Genomic DNA, 22,319 nt, shown 5'->3' with positions numbered 1-22,319 from the left:
ACCAATTCCTCCAACTCTTATTGCACTCTTCTCTTTTTGATGGACTAATCCACACCAGGCTCCTGTGATGTTCAGTCAATGCTTCTTTCCCTGCTTCACCTCCCTTCTCCCCGAGATTTCACAGCCTCCCTGAACGGCGCATTAGAAAGTTGACAGTAAGGAAGGCTCCACAGTTGCTTGTCAGGAGACAACCTAGCTCTAATCAAAGAGCAGCTGGTGTCTCTGCACAGCTGGTTACCCCAATGTTATGCAGAGCAAACGCTGTTGATACAAATGAAGGTTCTTCTAAATCACGCCGCTCAGAGCCGAGTATTGGGGCCTAAACCTTTAGTCCTGTCTCTGACTTGCAGCGTTCTGGTAAAGCTTCCTTTCCGTGAGACCTATTGCTTTTTATACTTTTTATTTATTTATTTAAAGTAAAGCACACACATTTTTCTAGGACAGAAACATGTCCGGAAATTTCTCCGACTGGCACATCTCCACCAAAAAAAGACTGAAAGGTTGCACTGGTGGTTTTAAAACTGGATTTAATAGGTGTCTTGCAGAAGCACGCCAAGTTCAGGTTGCGCTAAAACATACAAAATAGTGATCCAATCCAGAGTAAATGATAATGTCAAGAAATGCATCCCTTTAATTATAAAGTGCTATTCCATCTTTTCATGGCATCATAGACTGAAAACCCAAATGTTCTAGGAAGCCATTCCTACTCCTCCAGCTGGAGTAGGAGTTTAAACTCCATGTAGGAGTTTAAATAGAATTAATGCACTGCATTTATTCAAACCAAGCAATGAATGCAGAAGAAGCAACAGCATAGGGAATTTATCTGATAACTGAGGATTTCAGGAAAACTGTGGGTAGTAGCTACAGTATCATATGAACTGCAAATAAAGTTCTAATTTGCATGAATGAAATGGAACTAGTAATATGAATAATCACTTTAGACACTATCACACATACAAAAGTAAAGTCAGAAAGAGGTAGCAGAGAAAATACAGCACCTCACATGAAAAAGCAGCTCCAATCCTGGGGTCGCCATAGACAAATTCATCTGATTTTGTTTAAATAAACCACGTGCAGAGAATGTCCTGTTTTAATTTCTTTTTTGGCCTCAGCTATAATGTTTATCTTGAGCACTCAACTTCTTGACAAATACATTTTGATGCAACTTTATTCTTTTGGGTCTCATAGCCCTGATGAGAAACTAAATAAATGCGTCTGGTCATCACAACTGACTCGTGGTCTCTGTGTGGTTTTATTTAGAGGTTCACAGAGACAGCTGCAGAGGCTGGAGGCTCTGTGAGAAACAATGTAGCAGCTATTAGAGCTTATGCCAATACAAGTTTCTTCTCTCCATAAATTATCGTAATACACATGCATGAACGTGAGGTAGATAAGAGAAGATGGATTACTTATTCTATAGCGCTCAGTAAAATGTGTAATGTACTTCTCCTTACAAGAGCACTCAGAGTTAAATAAAGGGGATTTAACCTCATTTTGCAGATGAGGAACTGAGGCAGAGAGGCAAAGCATGGCAATATCTATACAGCAGTCCCAGAAGCAACTGCAATGTACTGCAGAGGCATCCAAATTTTAACTTTATATCAGGCAGCATGGATACCACGAAGCAGCCAGGCTGTGGCATCCTGATGCTCAGGACATGTCGGTTTGCCAAGTTATTTCTGTTCCTACACTGCCGACCCCATCTACAGTCCTGAACTCCAAATGTGCCGTAAATGAGGTGTCTGAGCTGAGGGACCTTAAGAAGCTGCAAGAAACTCCACTGGCTGTTGGTTCGCTCTCAATTGCCCCTTTCGTTCTCTGATACAAACCGTAATGCTCAGGGGAGGAGAAAATTGGGTGCAGGGGCTCAGAACACGCCAAAAAGTAATGGGGGGGGGGCAGTAGCAGACAGTACCTACTGTTATGTAGAGAGGTGCTGGTGGATCAGGCCTGAACTTCTCCATAACAAAGAATAAAATGATGCTCTAAGTAACTTGCCCGGGGACACAGAGGTAGCTTTGAACAGTCTTATACATCTATTTAATAATTTCTAGTTCTCTCAAAATATGGGCCTGCTGCTTGAGCTCCAGTGTCTGGAAATACACGGTCAGCAATCACAGCCAGACTTCTGTCACCCCACACCATAACCCCAGCAGACAACTAAGCCAGCAGGATTCAAGTCCTAAGCAGGAGCTTTCCCCAGAGCTAATCCATCATTTAGCTCAGTGGTACAAGACAGTTTATAGTTTTTCTTGATCTTTTTCAGAGATATTTGTGTATCTAAGACCATCCGAAGGAATTCATTGGGAAAAAGTATCAGCCAGATATTTCCTTACTTCTCAAGGGGCAAGGTGCCCTCATGGAAGGCAGGAACAGTATTTCACAATTACCAGTTTCTAATCCCTTTGCCTCCAGCATTGCCAGAGAGAAAGGAGGACAGCAAACTTTCAGCATGCACATGCTTCATCATCTTGACTCAGAGTGTCAGCCCCACATTTCAGAGATAGCAGCTGTGGGAGTCTGTATTATATCTGAAGTAAAGAATTTTGGCTTTTCTGGACCCAGACACTGCCACCTCAGCTCATTTCTAATGTGTGTGGCTTGGCAGCACTGAGCTGCGCAAGGTCATAGATGTATACTTTAAAATGTGGTAACCTTCAAATTGTGTCTTCCCTGAGAATCATCTATATTCTATTTACAAGAGAAAAATATGGCACCACTGCAACTCTTTACCAATGTTTACCACCATTGCTTTTAGTGAATGAGGCATCATCACCAAGCGTCAATGAGAATGAAGGATGATTAAGTTTAAAGCACCTTTTGTAATGAGTTTAACACATTTAGAAGCACTAGGTCCTCCCATGCTTTCTTGCACCATTTTTCTTTGGCTGGACAAAGATCAAACCTAACAGTGTGCATAGCCAGCTCACAATATATGTGATCACTTTGGTTAGATTATAAAAAACAGGTAAAATCTAATTTGTCCATGTCATGTTATTTGGCAAAACTAATGATATAATTAAACAGGTCCAAACATCAAAAATATAGGTGTCTGCTTACATTACACTTTCTTTCCATTTACAAAATAATGCTTTTGTTAGAGAACAAAATTCAACGAGCTTCATACGTACTGGTGGAGCTCCGCAACCCAATCATTTCCTCAACACAATGGCAAGAGAAATTCCAATGCACAAATAATCTCAAAGATTTATCGACCTGATTGCAGAGCTGACACTTGGCCTGAAGAGCTCTCCAACAGACCAAAGAGAAGCAGTCTTTTCCGCAGGTATGAAGTGGGTTGGCTGATATCATCAGTTAAGTCACGGCAAATGATAGGAACAGAGTATTTACAGCCCGGCTTCTAGCTAAACTAAGAACCCTTTGAAGTACGACGCACTGATTCTGTGAGTGTTTAAAGCAAACTTCTGCAGGAAATGGGATTCATATGCATGTTTGCTTGGGAGTTCCTTGGAAAACAACGGTCAGGTCCAAACCTAAGTATGCATTTTTACTCTGACAGATTTACTTTGTAGATTCCTCCCTCCTCCTCCGGCCTCTAGGACTGTATATCAGAGATACCCAAAGGCAACCTTCATTTAATTAAATGGGATTTTTGTCACCTATTACAAAGTGATTCCAGATATGTGAAATAATGTCTGTTCTCATCATATCTCCAGCCCAAATTCCAAGAGGAACTGGGGATAGTGTTGAGTAGATAAAAAGAATGATAGGAAGAAGAACAAGTGAGAATATTACCTTTAAAACAAGAATTAAGGGAAAGAAACTCCCCTATTTATCCTCTGGCTCGTCTATCTTAGGAAATTTTCCTTTCCTAAAACAGAGAGGTTAGGCTGGTAAAGTTATTTATCTGTGGCATCCCCTTAAATATCCTCCTTAGAAAGCTGAGATGCAGTAAAATGGACTCTAACGACCACTGCTGCTCACTTCAAAACATACCTTTAACCGCCATAATCATTTCTACAGCAGAAGAATATTAATAAAGTGAGCACTTGGAAAAGTCAGGAAACAACAACATTGGTTATTGTGGTTATAAATCAGAACTAGCTCCACTGTAGACAATGTGTTACCATAAACAAGGACAGAATTTGGGCCAAAAACGGATACCTGTTTACTTAGCTACACAGCAGTACACCAGAGTTTGGGTATTTTTATGCTAATACAAACCAGACTAATTCCAATTTTTCTGCCTGAAAATGGGAATTTCTTAGCTCTAAACTGACGTTTGTTCCTTGCCAATATATTTTGCATTGGCACTTACTGTTGGAAAGTCCAGTTTTTCCTACTGCCAAGAATTTAATAATACTCAGCCAAATTCTACAGTTATTAATTGACCAGAATCTCATTGTGCTTTTGCTTGATTAAGATGGTCTACTGTCTGGGTATATAAATGTCTGGGTTGTGAGTCATATAAAATATTTAACAATTAGGTTATATATAGTTCTCATAAAAATTAATGAGATTATCTACACATGTCAAATTACCCATCTGCACAAGTGACCACAAGCTTTCACAAGCTTCTAGTGTAGCTAATTGTCAGACGGATGTAACTGAGTTGCTTCAGAAAAATCTGTTGCAGATTTTTTTTTTTTCCAGTAACAATCGTGGAAGCCTGAATTACTGAAGTCTAGGAAATATACATTTTTTTTAACTTTAAAAAATAAATGTTTACCAGAGTAATTGATGTACAAGAACTGATGGGATACCAGGGTTTTTTTAATCAGTTTTTCCAAGTGAGTTGTTACCACATACAATTTTCCTTCATATCTGTTTAGATTTCTGCATTCTGTGTCACAGATCTTTGCAAAGAGATTTATTAAACCTCTATAGTATTACAATGCTTCATAAAATATTAAGCTTAGACAATCATTTTTAGCTTTCTCCAGCTCAAAGACAGGAAGGCATCAAGGAAGAACCAGCCAGGAAAATTCTTCGATGGTATTGTGTTAATAACTTGACATTTCCAAGTAAAAAATAAGTAGCTTTTTCTTCTTCTCAGTAACAGCTATCTGTATATTTTGAATGCCATACCAATGTTGTATGGTTCCAATATACTGATTACTACAAGTGGAAGGGAAAGGAGGAAAGCACAAATCTCTTCATTTAATCTGGATGATTTGGTATGTCTTATCCTTTGAAGACAAGTATATTTCATGTGTCACATTTAATTAAGATGAGGATTTCATTCCAAATCAAAGATATAATGGCACATAATCATTATCTTAATATCAGAAATGTAAATCAGTTTTAACTGACCACCGTTAAGAGACTCTGCATCATTTGGGGAATAAATTCAAGTACAAGAAAGGATAAAACAAGATATAGCTATTAATCATAATGGGAAGAATAGCAAAATAAGGCACTCAAGGAGAAGGAGAGACATGGGTAGAATTTAAAAGCGGTTTCCTAAGGTAACCCTTTGGTATTTGTACAAACACACATTAATACATAATCCCAGACCTAAACAAACTGCAGTCTAAATAGGCAAGAGACAAAACTGTCAAAAATGAAAGATACTGCATTTTTTGTTTTATTTTTTTAATTTCTCAGTGACTTTGACCATTGGTGATACCTTTTATGGTGAAAAGAAAAAGAAGAAGGTGATGCTTTTGTTTCTATAGCTACTATTTTAAATGTATCCTTCCAAATCTGCATTTAAAAGGAGTGGCATTCCCATGTGGCAGTAGTTTCTATATTTTACCTACTATTTTTTTAAAAAAGAACAGATGAAAACTCCTGTTAAGTCTGCCTTACTTCCCCTCTCTGTAATGTTGGTTTTAACAACCTGTGATGGAAAAGGTATCAAAACAAAGAGGTGCAAATTGCAAGCATGGGTACCATGCGAGCCTGCAGGTTGGACAAGCTCTCGGTTTTTTGATCAGAACAATCACCGCTCGCTTGTTATTGAAGCCAAAATCAATGAGGAGGAAAGAAATCTGATTACAGCTCAGTTCTAACCAGGCAGCTGTTAAGCTTCTGGTATCTGAGTTAATTCCTTCACGCGTCCCCCCTCAGCTCTTCTCGAGAAGCTTTTCTCGAGCCTGGCTCTGCAGTCCTGCTGGCCAGTGGTGCAACGTGCTACACCAGAAGAAGCTCCTCAGAGATGCAGTAATCCCAGCAAAGCTGACTTTGGAGTTTCTGATTTTTTATTTATTTAACTGTTACAGTTTGTTCTATTTGTGCGTGCGTGCGTGTGTGTGCGTGCACACATAGGGCCTTACTGCCCCAGGGTAACGCTCAGACGAGCTGCTGTGGCGGCCGCTCAGTTAGAAGCGCGCTGCTGTTCAGCAAGCCTTTGCCAATAAGGTGCCCCTACCCTAAACATAGCCTAAATTGCACCCTGTGCCAGGTACTGGCACTTGCCAAATGAGTCCTAAAGAGACACACGAGATGACGTCAAAAGTTTTTGGAGCTCACAAAGCTGCAAACACTTGCATCTATTGGAAACACCAGTCCCTGCACGACTTTAGCAGCGCAGCACGTGAGTGTGGTCCTTTAGGGAGCTCAGTCCTGCAGGATCTCATCGCCCTCTTATTTATTTAATTTATTGAGAATTTCGCCGCAGTTTTCAGAAAATACAGCTCAGCCCTAAAAAAATCTCTCTAAATAAACTCTGAGCCTGTGGGCTGTAATTATATACTGTAGATTGTCTGTTTCCTTAGCATGGTTAAACAAGTCTTTCACAAAGTACACTAGAAATATTTTATTAAGAATACATGATTTCCCCTAACATCTGAAAATGTAGAGTTTCTCAACCTAACACAAAATTAACTGAGAATTAGAATAGGTGTTCCATCCCACAAAAAGAAAAGAAAACCACAGAACAAACATCATTATAAGCATTGCTAATACCCATCCCCTTTCTGAAGAAATAAGACTCTTTTTCCTTCCTAGTGAAATATCTACTTAGAGAATTTGCTTTTGATTTGGTTAAGGCATGGATTGTACATAGCTGTAGACTTGCTAGTGAGAACCTGGTGGAGAAAGCTTGCAGGGAAGAACACAATATCACTTCAGTGCAATGATTTCTGTAACTCCAGATTTCAAGAAGGTAGTCACTGTTGCCTTGGCTGCATCATCCTGGAACTTGTTAGCACCTGCCTCAACCACTCCTTTGAACAGATAGAAGAAAAAAAACAAAACGAAACAAAAGAAAACTCTAAAAGAAAAAAGTATCTGCTTCAAAAAATCTGGATTTTAAAATAAAAAGGAGGACTGGGCAGGAAAAATAGAGGCCTTAATTGACTGACAACAGAGGATACAGACTCTTTCAGATCCTAATCCATGAAGGGATGTGTGCATCTGGCCCCCTAATGGAGTCCACATGCCTGAATTAGATGCTGAGACTCCATATAAGCACATAAGGAGAGTTAAGTGCCTCAGGGGGGGATTCACAAAAGCCACTGTTTGGGGAGCTGCCTAAGCCAGCCAAATAGGAAAAGCTGAAGATTGCAGTTCATCCTAAATCCTAGCTCTCCCGTGGGTTTAAGCGCCTTCTGGTGAATGAAGTACGCAGGCACAAGTCCCTCTACTCAACGAACAGCCCCAAATCCCCTTTTGAAGGTGGGTGCCAATTTTTTTTCTTTCAAAATCTAGGCAGCTATCAGCAGCTGGAGCAGTCACTTACTCAGGCTGCAGGAGAGTGGGCTCAGCTCTCCCTTCATCGCAGGCAGTCCTAGCACCCGTTTCCTACCTCCTCGGCGTGCCCTGGGCGCCAGGCTACGGCTGACTGCTAGCGGGAGCCGAGTGGCAAGCTGCCGTGGCGCGCGCAGCACACGCAAGGAGGAGGACAAGAAGAAACCTGACTTTATCTCAAAGCTTGCCAGACACTCAGCAGGCAAAGGGAGCCTCCGGTCCACTGCCCACACCCAGAAAGGTTCATGCGTTTGGATGAAACATCCCTTGCCCGAACCTCTGGTTCGTGAGGGGGCAGGTAGCTGCAAGTAGGGTGAGGGCCCCACTGGATCCAGTTCCAAAGCGGCATAGCGACAGGCTCCTCAGCCCATCACCGCTGGAGTCATCCCCCAGCCTGGCGGCAACACTAAAGAAATGCAAGTGGCAATTCCTGCTGCAGCCATTTTTGGAAAGTTAAACAGGAGAGCTGAGCACTGAGCGGTTTTATCGCCTTTACATTTGTTCACCTCACAGCTGCCAGTGATCGTGGGTCCAAATGGCTATACTGAAAGCAATTTTATATTGTTTCTCTTGGAGCAGACCTGGGAAACTTAAGCGAGTGATAGTATTAACTGTTCAGTTCTTGGCTTTGATTTTCTTCAGCTCTTGGTTGGGTTATTCCAAGGTGAAGGCCACAGTAATTCCAAGTGCTTCTAACCAGAGCACATTGGATCACATATAGGAAGTAGATTCTGTCTCAGGGCATCTTTGGGATCTAACCCAAAAGAAATTCAAGTCAATGTATTGACTTCTGTAAAAAGATAACCTGACCCTAACTTGATTTATTTCTTAGTTTGTTTAAACTTTTAAATGACAGTGTGTGTTTGCATAGATCTAGGATAAGTGGTTTTTTTGTCTTTTTTTTTAAGCATATGTTTCAGAACTATTCTTTTTCTCCGCCATGCTTTGGAGACACAAGCCAAACATTTGCTAATAGTATTCACTGACTCAAACCTATGTGGCACGTTTCAAAGTCAGCTTGAAAGTTGCTTGACGGTGTCAAACTCCCTTTATTTCTGCATCTGTAGACTAAGAGGCCTGGCCTCTGTGAAGGGTCTCTGCACGTTAACAAGTACCAATGATTTCACTCCGGCTCTCTGGCTCTTGATGACTCAAGTGGCAGTGTGATTAAGGCTATTTGGATAAGAAACATTTTTTACCTGCCACGCAAGATGGAAAGACAGAAGGTCTCTATGGGCAGACCTGTCTGAGGTGGCACGGTAGGCAGGCAGTTCAGTCGTGGTGGCAGTGTAGAGGATTACGCTAGATTTTTTTGGTGGTGATTGCACCCAGGTCATCAGAGATTTACTTTCAAAGATCCAGCAACTTTCTGTTTGTCAGCCCATGATACAGCCCACAGAACAAATGCCCTTAAAAAAAATTAGAACCCCAGTTTTTAAGTAAGTTTAACTGAATGGTTGTTTGGCTTTTGTTGCTGTTTTGTCTCGAGACAAATAGCAAGAAAAAAAAATTACTTTTTTAGGAAGGAGGATCGTGAGATAGCATCTGCTTGATTTGTGTGACGGGAGCAGTGGCAGGTCATGATCAAGATCAGCACATCCTAACAAATATGACAGTATCTGTAACATTTGACAACAAAATAGCAAAATTACTGATGCTAAATAGTTTTAAAACTTCCTCCACTGTTTCTCTCTGGTTGGAATAGTGTAGTACATTTAACCTTCTAAAGCAAAATTTCTTCCACTGTTTGAACAAAGGTAGGGAAAATATGCAAAGGGCAAGAATCTTTCCTTCTGATGGCAAATACCCTTCCAACTGTCCAAGAAAGAGCGGTGCTTTTTTCTTTAAGAAAAAAGATTTTTCAGACTTAAAAGTTGTTTTCCTATCTCCCTTAGACTGGGGCTTTGGGGTTCTGAGGAGCTGTAAAGTCAGAACACAGCAAAGGAAAATAAGGGGGAGACATTTCTCTCTTGACCGGCTCATCAAAGCACAGTGAACAGAAATATTGTGAGTGGTAACAATTCATCTCTGAAATAGTCTCCAAAGCCTTTTGCTTTTATTTGGAAAAAATGAAAAAAAGTCATGAAGCAGCAAGAGGGCGAGAGCTAAGGAAACACGTTCTGTACACCATCAAAGTGAGAAAATGAGCAGACAACACTGTGCTTTGCCAGCTCCAGAAAGAGGCAATCAAGCAAATTTTATGGCAAGAAGGCAAGGCGTAAGGCCCCAGGATTGCAACTGGAGTCACAGAGAACAATAAATTGTTTCAGATGAGGATCAAGCCAAGTACTTCGAATTCCTGCACAGATTTCTTGCTTTATCACTGAAGAATTCCCAGGACTGTTAAAGCAAATGCTGCCCAGGCTGCAAAGTCTAAAGTACAATCACTGTGAAAGGGCACACGGAACGAAGTTTCGCTGTACCAGAGGCTTTGACCAAAGAGCTAGTTGCCCAGAATCAAACTCTTAATGAGATTTTTGAGATCTTGATGCCTTGTTGCTTCCCTCTAGACCTCTGTAAAGCACTTAAACTGATTCAGTTTATGTGCGCTGCTAAAAAGAGGTGAGAAGAGAAAGGGAATTATAGCTGTAAACATCAGAGAAGTCTCTGTCTCGTCAGCGATGCTAAAGAGACTAAAACTTACCCCTTCCAAAGGGACCAGCCCTCGCTCCCGCAGCGGGGACCAGAGAGACGCCGGAGCAAGCGCCCCAGGACGTCGTCGCGCAGCGGGGAGCCCCTGCACACTACACTCTTCTCGGGGTGCTAATCCGCGCAGGCCCCTTCATCTCTCCAGCACTTTGCCGTCAAGGGCATGCACCGCGGCTGGCCGCCTGCAGCTCTGCCGGGCCGGAGGACGGTGCACAGGCTGCGCACGGCGAGCGGCACCAGCGACTCAGACAGCATCAGTTACAGCCTCGGGAGCTGAGGGGGCACGAAGCCGCTCTCTGGCCACTTTTGCCTGGTCTCTTCAGACTTAGGGCCAAGTGTAGCTCAGCTAGCCTGAAGGGGGGGGGGATTAAAAAAAACCCTACATTAATTTTGCATGCAGATACCTGCACTTCTAGCCTTGTGCTAGTTAAGGATGTTGCAAGGAGCATAAATCATTGCCATTACCAAAAACAATAATATATAATCAGAAGGGTTCCTCCCCCACCCCCATTGCCACTTCATAGGAGCGTGCTTAAGGAAAATATTTACTCTAGTACTTACTTGTGTCTTGCTGATGTTAATGAATGCGATCTTTGCACATACATGTAAGCTTTCCCAAGCGTAAGGAGAGCTGCTAGCTTCTGCAATGTTCCTTCCCTAAGCAGTCTTCTTAGAGTCACTAAAGAAAACCCTAAACCAGTCTACATTAGGGTAAAACTTACACAGCCTGAGTTGATCTCGTGTGTCTCTTCAGGACTCAAGGCACCTTCACAAATATTATATGGTAATATTTGGCTTTCAGTACAATGCTTTGATTAATCAAATGAGGAACAAAATTTTCTGAGCAGTAAAAACTGGTAGGTAACCTTTAGAAATTTCTCTACCACTTCTAAGTATTTGCAGTAAAGTTTCAGGTTATTTTTAAATTAATTGCCACAGAAAGCGTCAATCTCCCACCCCCATCTTGGTCTCTGGTCATGCATTTGATGAGATGGAGCATTTCATTTATTCACTTGAAAGCCAACCCACAGAAACAAGGCTTCTCATCTGAAAGACAGTCACTGGAGCCAGTGCAAACATATGAATATATTGCAAAGGATGGGGAAGTGGGAAGAAAAAGGCAGAGAGCACACCTCTGTTAGCAGCAATTTGCAGCTACCTGGGTCAAGTGTAATGCTAAACTGTGCCCTTGTTCACTTCTCCATCAGATTATTCACTTCTTTGTCTGTGACTTGCTCACAAAGCCATAGCTGGCCAGACAGAGATACCAGAACAGAAAGCGTTTATGCTTTTATCAGTAAGCATAATTTTAACAGGAGTGCTAGGTGCAGTGTTTTGTACTGGCATAGTGAGATGCTGTGACACACTTCCCAAACCGTTGTACCATAATAATAGTGGGGACTTTTACTGCATGCTGCAAGCAAGACCTGTCTCGGGGCAGAGCAAGACCAAGAGTGACGAGCGAGAGCCGAGAGAGGGGGTTTCCAAAGACCGCCTGCAGTTCTCTGTCCACACCATTTTGCGACCAGTAACCACCACAGCTTATTATCGACACTTAGAGGTCAGCCTACGAGATCAAGCAGTTTACGGCCTGAAGCGCACCTCCGGTTGTTCGTCTCTGAGTTTATTTGGGGGTATGGAGCTGGCAGCAGATGTGAGCCATTTTCATCCAAACACTCCCCGAACTAACAACACCCCCCAGGAGACCGCTCCTTGACTAGGAAAGCACTTCCATAAAAGCATTAGCAAGCGCCTCGCCGCTAGCGGGCCATGCAGAGCAAACCTGTTACACCTGCTACGGCAAATTCCTCCACCAGCCTCAGCGACTGTGCCCCGCAGGCGCTTCTCCCGCAGGAGACGGTAGCAGCATCGCTTCAGAGAAGGAGCCCTCAGCTCAGCTCAGGCGTTAAGTAAACGGCCTGCGCTCCAAGGCCTCGGCTGCCAGCGCCGGGCACGGCGCCAGAGGCGCGATCGCGTGCCGATAAGCGGACAGACAGCGTCCCGCTTTGATCGCTCCGTGCGCTCCAAACCACCAGAGCAGGGTCTAGGGGCCTCGGGCAGCCAAACGGGAGTTAGCAGCCCGTCATTCGAGGGCCTCCCTTAAAGCCGGCTGCCACCCAGACTGGAGGGGAACTGCCCAGGAAAGAGCATCAGGCAGGGGAGAAGCGTGTGCTCTATGGCAGAGAACAGCAGAAGGAAGTCGAAGGCAGATGTTTGCTAGATCTCACCTACAGTTAATCCTAATCCCATCATTAAACTTGCACGCTTTGCTGCCAGCAATCCACTGGCTAGGCTGGTCCTTCCTCCCCGGCCCGAGGTCCAAGGCCGACCTGTGCGAACGAGTACACGCCACCGTGCAAAAAAGAGCAGCAGCAGCCCCGGGGACTGCTTCTGCCCAGCTCGCTCCTTCTTGTCACAGCTCCCCACGGTCCAGCAGCAAGCAGCTTCCAGGCCAGGTCCTCAAAGACATGTAGGAGGCTAATGGAAACCAGTTACCAGGGTCAGTGCGAGTCAGGCATCCCAGTACCGTCATGGATCTCCAGCTCCCTGTTTTTGTCTAATTGGCAGGGCCCAGTGCATGGGGCTCGGAGCCTGGAGATGCCAAACTAACCGTGCCCAGAGACGGGCACCCCTGCCTGGGTGCGCATGGGTATGCTCACAGTGGAGGACCAAAACCAGCGGTATTAGCTCTATATTTCTCCTTTCTCATCGTGGCTGCCTCCAGTCCTGAGATTTGTGTTTCCATCTGTATGTATACATGGCTGTAAGTTTATGCAAATTCATATATATGTAGAGGCAGAAACACGTATGTGTGTATGTATATAAACACACATACGTGCTGTTTGGAAGCAAACAGCAGAGGAAGTTAGGGCTGCCATTTTCATAAGGATAGTTAGGTGACCATCAGATGTGAGCCTGTGAAAAGTGTATTTGGAGAAGACCGCAGCAGAGGTAGTCGCTTTATCCATTTGTAAATTCATTTCAGAAAATGAATAGAGATACCCCCCCAGCATTACAAGAAAAAAAAATCGTAATTACCACTGAAGCCAAAGGTAGCTTATTGTTTAGGAGTTTTGGGGTGTTGGGTGTTCTTTTTTAAAAAATAAATAAATAAACCATTTTAGATATTTTCACACTGCTTTGGAAAAGTTTAGGCACCATTTTGAATTAAAAATTAGAAATAGGCATCCAGCACATGTTGAATATTGCTCATTAGCAGCAGGTTTGCATGTGTACATTTAAAAATGGTTATTATGACAATTCTTGTTATGACTGTCTTATGTCTAAATACCACATGATAATCTGTTACAGTTGTTAGACCTGGAGCAAAATATGATTTAATTTACTTTTAACATACTAAATAATAGATGTTTCTTGGTAATCTAAATTGAACACAGGCATTCAACACTACTTTATTTCCTTAGAGGGACAGTGAAAAGGAGGAAGGGGAAAAAAAAAAAACAACCAACCAAAAAAAAATTACAGAGCCATTAGTAAGGCAAACTGTCTGCCTGCTAAACAAACGGGTATTACCTTCAATGCAGCTGTAGGCATGATTAAAGGTAAAATGATGAAGGACCCTAAATTTGCTTGGCACAGAACAACCATTCTCTCCTGAAAGCATTACTAAGTCCTAGCACAGAGATTGCTCTCTCCCTCACCATCCTTGCATCCTTTATTGCCAAAAATAAAATTAAATCATTGCAGCTAGTCTTATTTTGTGTCACAAAAGTGCTTAACTTGCACAGGAAATTTGTGTCCATTTGGATTTTCTTGCCTTCACTTCATGTTTTTATGTGGATTAGTGCTGAACTTTCAAAAGAAAATTAAACTTAGTTGTTAATTTGATTGCAAATTTGAAAACATATGTCCACATAACAAAACATTGTTTGGCACAGAAATACAGAAGAATGCTTTACATTAAAATGGTAATTCATGTATTAAGTGACAACCAAAGCACTGAGCAAATACAAAATTATTTGGCTAGTAGAAGGTTGTTGGGTTTTTCCACCGCTCTGGAAATAGAAAATAGTTTTTCCCCTAAACATTCAGTCTCCATGCAGTGCTGAGTGTCCTCAAATCCCTTCGGAAGTTACTCAGTGACTGACAAATTAGTCCTCAAAGGAGCTCAGTGACACAGAGATTAGATTTTAACCAAAACTAAGTTTTTAGGTTTTGAAATTACGTCTTTGAAAACTGAACAACTATGTGCTACTAGGAAGAGCACCACCCGAGTCACTTATGCATTACCATCCTGCTTGTGAGAAGGAAAACACCACGTGCTTTTCTGATATAAAAACATTGCTCCGTAGAAGTCACTCCAGCTATTCATTGGTGCAAAGCAGGAATACACGAACTAATGCCTTGCTCTGATGTTCCTTCTTTATAGCTGCTCCTATCAGCTTGTGCCAGGCTTCTTCGAAGAAGGTTAGCTGACTTACATGAACTACTTTACAAATGCAAAGCACCTCACAAATGTCTAGTGGTGGATCTACAGCTTTTTCAGCTCGTGGGACCATAACCATGCAGATGCATAACCATGTAGATGCACATGTGTACGTGCTTGCACACGTAACGGGGGGGGTTAAGGGAACAACACTCTACAAAACAGAAACAATATAGGTTAGTTCTTGACAAATTTGTTATCAAAGTAATGCTAAGAATGAAAACAGAAAAAATTGTCACTACCTCTTAAGACACTTCACAGCTTTCCTCCTACAAGCACTTTTTTTTTTTTTTTTTTTTTTTTTTTGCACTCACATGCGCTGCCTGAGGACAGCGAGGGAAATGCCGAAAGAGGGCTAGTGGGTGTCTAAAGTCACAAGCAATATGCTCAAGTCAAAAATATCCCAGAGCATTTAGCTTTTTCACACCAAACATTTTTAGTAGCCTTCTTCTGAACACAGACTCCGCAGAGCTGCTATGATTTGTTTCACAAGTTCTGCAGTAGTCATTTTCCATGCAGAAACCTGAGCACCAGCAAGTCCATCACCTCCACAGAGTGAGAAATGAGTCCCCATAAATTTAGGTGGCCCCCCTGGAAGGTATTTCAGGGTAAAGGAGTTGAGGTCACCGAGACCTACTCATGCCACATGGATCTTTGGGAAACGCAGTGATTTACTGATCAAAAAGTGAGATGTAGGAAATGAATCCTATAGACATAGTCTCAGGCTAAGCGTCTGAGAGGTTCTCAGGCACAGTAAACTTCACTTAATTCAATAATTGGTTGAAGAGCAATGACTTCCCTGTAACACCTGGTTAATCAAGGCCTGGCTTCCACCCTCTGCAAGACCACCTGTGATTTCAAGCCCCATGTGGGCAGACATCACTGTTTCCATACCTTCTTTACACAGTTAGCTTTAAACAGCCCTTATTCCTTCACACTAATTTAAGGTTTATAATCACTGCTACATCTTGTTTTGTCTTCAGTTTCCCTGACAACTGCGAATAGCCAGAGGGAGATCCTTTCTCATTTTCTCAGAAGAAAAGCTCTGCCAAAGAGATGATTGAGAAATGTTCTCACTTGAGCTTCATACATTAAAAAAGCAATTTTTTTTTCAGGGACCAGCAGTCTCTCTCACCCAGAAAGCAAACCACATGCATTCACACACAACCAGCTGAGCATTGTGGTTTACAATGATTTTTCTTCTGCTCTCAAATTGCTCACCCCACCCTAGGTAAAGTGCTTGCTGTGTCTTAATCTGAATGATCAGAGCAAAATGACATGTCATGCTGCATCTGCTAGAGCAAGAGATACACACCGTCTCTGCAGCAGTAAGTGAAAGCACAGCAACTTTTCCTCTTTCTTTCTTCAGACATCCAAAGAGTTAAGACAGAATTGTCTTCTCCGAGTCCTTGGTTTCTCCAAAGGTGCATGCATGCATAGATTTACCTGCCATAAACACATAGACACATACTCATCGCTTTCTGACAGAAAGCCAGGAAAAACCCATTCCAAAGCTAGCTTATTGCTCTGCTGACAGATACCTTTAAAAGCTCATTGGATCAAATTGTACAAATGTGTTTGGAGATGATCCCTGAACTGCTGAGATTAGGGTGAAGGGTGTGGGAAGTCTTATACTCTGGCTGCATATTTAACACAGTTCTCCCCTCCTCACTCTGGTATTTTCCTTAAGTTCTGTCACCACTTGAAAATATATTTTTGCTATTTATGAGTTCTGTAGGACCCCTCCAATATTTAGGACCTATATGCTTCTTCAGAAAACCAAGAGCAAGAGTTTCAGTAGATCTTAGACATTTAAAGACACTAGCAATCTTCTAGTGAGGTGTTCAAGCTACAGCTATGCGCCTAGGCATTCAGAAACAACCTGCAGGACACACACAAAAGAATTAAAAAATAAATTAAAAAAAAAAGCCCTTCAGCTTACCCCTCTACATAGATAAATAACTTTTTAGAGAAGTTGACCAGGATGAAACAAGCAGTGAGCTGCAACACTGAAGGCCTAGCCTGGAGATCCCTCATGTAGGCTTCCTTATACCAACAGCGATCTTCCTGCTGGATCCACCACAGCGAGGCAGCTAGCGGTAATGGTGCAGAGCTTCACATGCTGCCCAAGCACATTGCCTCGTGCAGGCTAATTTGGTCTTACCCCTTCTTCCTTTGGGGCAGGAGGTAGGGCCAAACCCCAATGCTGCTGCTCATCTCCCAGCGACCTGCGGCAGATCCCCAGGCTGAGGCAGCTCACGCGAGGATGCCAGCAAGGCTCTGATTTCCACAGCGACATCGGCTGAGTCCCAGCTAGTCCCAGGCTGCTCAGTAAATAACCCCACACCTGCCACCAAAGCTAGTTGCAGGCCCCAGACAGGCCAAAATCAATACATTCAAACCAATTTGTCATTTCCAGGCCACGCTGTTTTCGTTAGGGTGAGTCAAAAAACATTAAGAGACACAGATGCAGTGAGATCATCTCATTTTCTGGAGCCTTCCTATCTCTTAAAAGTCTTGCCCGATTTCCCTCAAAATTTCCACAAACAAAAACATCTAGTGTGCTCCACGGTCACGTCTGTTAAATTGCAGGTGGGTTGCATTACGTTTGGCAGGGTAAGAAGAGTTCAGTCACTATCATTTGGAGGTTAAGTTCACCCTGAACTGTGGACAGACTGGTGTCTCCCCATAGGAATTTTTTCAATTACTTTAAACAGCTCCCACTTGCACACAAAAGCCACATTTTCTAATAAAAACAAAGAGAAAATAAAATCCAGAGGAATTATACCTATTTCTCTTCCCATTTCTTCTACTGAAGTTATTCTTTTTAAAAGAAACAGAAAAAAAAAAAAATAACTGGCCACCAGAACAGCAAAGCAGCCAAGACATTAAGTTAATAACCTCATTCTTCAAAATCCGCCCTGTCCTTCGTATTTCTGGGTTTCAATAACAATCCCAAATTACCCGATGTCTTCTAATATATGCTTTAAGCTTTCGCTGTGTTTCTCTCGCCACACAGCCAAAGCTTTTCATTCAGAACAGATGCAGAGAAAGCTGCAAATTTTTCAGTAGCTGGGATTTTGCCCTGCAAATTGGGACAAGCGTTACCCTATCCGAGTACAGACAGTCAGAGATGGGGCCAGTTACTAGTTATGGTAAGGCAAGGGAGGGAAGGGCTGACAGAAGAGAGAGAAGGGACAGCCTGAAACTAAGGAAGATGCAGCTACACCGAGATAACAGGTTATCACCTATCAGCTGAGCCACAGACCCTTTGCTCTTGCAAGCTATTGCTGTTGAGTTTTAAGCCAAAATACTCCCATTCTAGGGCCCTTATTGAGAGGCTCTAAAACATTTGGCTCTGTGCTAGAAGACTCATTAAACTCCATGGAGATGAAGCACTTAAGTGCTTCATCTCTGAACAAGGATGAGCAACCGAGCTCAGGTTTTATCTACACTTATAAGTTCCTCTGTAGCTGGGCTCTCTTTTTCTTTGCCACATGGCAGCTAGTTACACCCGACACCTTGCAGTTCCTGGGAGCCAAACTGCAGAAATTCACTCGTGTAACATACACTCCACCTAGTGTTCATTCCCTAGTATTTCAGCTTCTTTGCTGTTGCAACAACATTTCATCTTTCGTCTAGTTTCTGCAGCGATTTAGGATCGTTATTGAGAACATTAACCGATCTGCCACCTTCTGGTTATTTTAAGAACAACAGCGGTGCTACAGCATCTATTGGAGGAGGAAAAAGCTTTTCGAAAGGCAAAGATAGGAAAATATAACAATCACGGCTTCCTAGACAATTTTAATTTAGCATCCATTTACACCTTCAGCAATGATCACACACTGATTTCTGTTGAGAGATGAAATAGATTTCATAGAGCAAAACAAAGGCAAAAGACTTTAAAGAGAAGAGCAAGCATTTCACCGAAAGCTTCGTTAAGGCAAAATGACTGGAAAACGTGACTAAAATACAAGAAGAAAATCTAAATAAAGCTAACGGTGCTATCCAGATAGTGAGCTAAGGGACAGCAGAAAACAGGCAGAGAAAAGATTTCTCTGTGAGACTCAGCAGCAAAACTCCCAGTATTTGAGCCAAACCGTACAGTGGTTGGCAGGGAAAATGTGAATCACCAACCCTGGGTTCGATTCCTGAAACGCCACTGACTCACTTCCTCAGCTCAGCAAGTTTTGCCGCTGCTCTGTGGCCTCTTTCCACCCTCTGCTACCAGGTGCACGTACACCAGGCACCACAGTGTCGAAGAGGGTGGTTGCTGCCCCCTCCTCCATAACTACACCTCCTTCCTCAAATACCACCTACCTCTCCCATGTTGCCCACATACTCCTCTAAGGCAGTGCTGCTGGAGTCTCTACCAGGAGAGCAATGCCCACTGCCACCTCCAACCGCCGCAGGGGTGCCACTGCTGTCCACAAGCACCCCAAGCTTCAGGCCCTTCTGCCCCCAGGCTCTCTGCCTGCCCCACTAGTCCCAGTCCTGCTGCACCCCCAAGTTAGGAGGAGGTGGAGGAGGTTGGCCCACCACGGCAGCAGCCATTAGGCAGGTAAAGCTCGGCTGCATACCCAGGACTGCTGCCAGCCCTACAGGCAGGTGGGTTTATGCCAGGACTGGCCTCAGCCATAGTAGGATAGGGGAGAAAGCAGATTACAAAAGATATCTCCAAAAGCACTGACAACAAGACAGAGGGAGCAGGAGGCCAAATATACTCTACTCTGTCAGAGACTAACAGGCTTTTTCATCCCCTGCATGTTACCATCAGCTGTGCCCTCCCTGTGGAAGGATGGGACAATAAACGTATCCTCGGGGCAGGATGAGCACTCCTTAAGCCTGTGCTCAGCAGGCTGCTGGGGTCACCTCCTGATGAGCCATTTGGCAAAGCTCTGCCAGAGAAGGGGGGGGGGGGGCTTACACCAGGTGTGCAGCTTGGACTTAAAACATCTTTAAAGGGCAGAAAGCGGGGGGGGGGGGGGGGGGGGGGGTTGATGATGGTGATGAATGGCATCAGACTTGTGCATTTTGAAAGAGCATGGCTTGACCACTACACTATGTAGTGGGGCAAACTGCGAGATGATCAAACTGTCACACACAGAGAGGCTGCCACTACTTCAGGCTGCCCCCAAATCTGCACTTGTTCAGGCTGTTCCCAGTTGTTGATCTTCTGTTCACCTGCCATGCCAATAATGCGGAAAGCAAAGCAAAGACTAACTGGGACAAGAAGTCTTGAACTTGAGGTTGCCCAGAGAGGTTGTGGAGTCTCCTTCTCTGGAGATACTCAAGGCCCTGGCTAACATGCTCTAGGTGACCCTAGCATGAGTGGGGAGGGGGGGGGTGGACTAGGTGATCTCTAGTGGTCCCTTCCGACCTTACCAATTCTGTGATTCTGTGAATCACGATAGGGAAGAGAACGAAAAGGGGCCCTGTTGTAGCAATAGGGCTGGTGAAGCTCTGGAAAACTGTCTGGGGAAAGGACAGATCCTGCAGTAGAGGAGACCTAAGTGAACATCTAACAAGAAACCTTGGATTAGCTGATTTTACCAGGTGGCAGTGAGGGACTAGATGGCTCCTAGGTGGCCCTATTTTTCTGACCGAATGCTGTAACAAGTATAGTTTAGGAGTACCGGCAAGAAGTGTGTGACCCTCAGAGCCCTGCCTGTTCTGCAGCCACGACACAAATCTAAGCTGCAGAAACTAAGCGTTCCTTGCTAGGGAAAGCACTGCAGAAGTGGGTTTGATAATTTATTTTTCTTGGGCAAAAGCATTTAAGAGTTCTCCACATGCCTCTAAACACTCTCCCCCTGTGCAGGAGCTCGCTGCCGGGCTCCACAAACCATGTGCCACTGTACCGACACCATCGAGAGTGCAGCAAACTGCAGCTGGGGGTGGGAGGCAGTGGGTCCTGTGGGGGGAAACCGTACCAGGAACCCTGCTGCAGGCTTGCAGCTGGGCATAAGCAACGCAGGGGTGTCTTCCCGAGGTGGCAAACAGTGTACCGCAAGGGCTCTAAGAGAGCCCTGAGCTCTCAGCAAGGCAGGAGTCAGAAATTCAGAAACGAGTAGGTAAGGGTCGACATGATCAGCTCTTCTCTACTGCCTGAATGTTGCTGCTCATGCTGCTAAGGCACGCAGCTTGTGAGGGCTCATTTCCTTCCCACTCCTTCCAGTGTGCCCCAAGCAGCCCAGCCCAGATTACTCTTGATTTCCAGCCCCCCACGCCCAATTTCCGCACCACAGCTCTTATTTTTACCAAGGCACGCAGCACAGTGGAAACAACCTATGAGGGTGGCAACAGATAGAAGAGGAACCAGGTTTAATATAGAGCTAAATATGCATAAAGACCTTTGTAGTAACAGTAGTATCTGAGTAAGAGTCTACAATATAGATGCTGGTCTGCCTACAGGATGGATAGCCACAAAAATAATGTATAAACCAGAGAGAGCTTGCAGAGTTTCAGAAACACCTTCCTGCAGAATATGAGGCCACACTGGTCACTGTGGGAAATGCACAGTGCAAAAACCTTTTCTACCAACTATGGGTGATGGTGTGGTTTTTTTTGCAGGTCATGGCTGTGCTGCTAGTCCCTGTGCAGCTGCTGGCGGTGGCTGTCACCATTTACTTGGAGCTAGTGAGATCCATTCAGGGCGGTGTCTATTATGGGATCAAGCAGCTGCCACCCCAGGTGCCCCAGTACCAAGCCCTCGGACAACAAGTACCTCATATGCCGCTGGGCAAAGAAGGCATCCCAATGCAGCACATGGGCAAGGAAGTGCCACACATGCAGTATGGGAAGGAGTATCCCCATCTGCCTCAGTACATGAAGGAGGTCCCACAGATGCCTCTGCTCGGCAAGGACATGGCTCCAAAGAAAGAAAAAGGTAGGCTTGGCACGGCCAGTGCCAACCCTGCATGCTCACGCGCATCTATCTCCCGCCACACCGTTTGCCCCGGGTAAATAAGCAGTGGGGATCAGGGCCGCTGCTGGCCTGTTGAAGCACCAAGCTGCTCAGAGGGCTGACCAAGTGCCTGAGGAGCAGAGGGAGGATTTTTCAGGTGCTCGCCTGGGGCTAGGAGAAACCTCAGAAATCCTCCCAACTGTCGAATACCCTTCTGGCAAGGCAAATGATGTCCCAGGCAGACGGGTGAGAGCCTGGCTGCGAGCGCTGGCCACTGTCACTGCAGCAACCAGACACGAAATAAGACCTAAGAACCTCGAGACTTTAGCTTGGAGTTTATAGAAATATTACAGTTTTGTCCAGACTCTATGACTTACAGGTTTGCAGGCAGAAACACAGAAGTGTTCCTCTTCGTTGGAAGCTGGCTTTCCGTAGGTTACGTATGGGAGTAATTGAGGCATTGTACGTACAGGGTATTACTGCACAAGCCTGCCTGTACAAATATTTTCAGTATTCAGTAAAGGTGCTTTAAAAATTATTAGAATCTTTAAGAAAACAACAAAAAAAATGTCCAAAATACAAAGGACAACCAGGAATTCTCACTACCCTAAAATCCTGGCAGGGACAGTGAGCTTCTCCGTGACTTTGGGCATGCTGGTTAAC

General features: G+C 44.0%; 1 protein-coding gene across 2 annotated transcripts in view; it reads left to right on the top strand.

Moving 5' to 3' along the window:
* COL8A1 (collagen type VIII alpha 1 chain) overlaps positions 1-22,319 on the top strand; it is a 96,810-nt gene that overhangs the window by 70,963 nt on the left and 3,528 nt on the right. For both annotated transcript variants that reach the window (XM_062595763.1, XM_062595771.1), the window contains exon 4: positions 21,323-21,638. In XM_062595763.1, coding sequence (XP_062451747.1) covers positions 21,326-21,638 — 313 coding nt within the window. In that variant the 5' untranslated portion in view covers positions 21,323-21,325. The remainder of the gene's footprint in view (positions 1-21,322; positions 21,639-22,319) is intronic.

Source organism: Rhea pennata, chromosome 1 (assembly GCF_028389875.1).
Source record: "Rhea pennata isolate bPtePen1 chromosome 1, bPtePen1.pri, whole genome shotgun sequence".
In the NCBI taxonomy this organism is placed as follows: Eukaryota; Metazoa; Chordata; class Aves; order Rheiformes; family Rheidae; genus Rhea; species Rhea pennata.
Note: the sequence above shows the minus strand (reverse complement) of the source record. Positions and strands in the feature narration are given on the sequence as shown.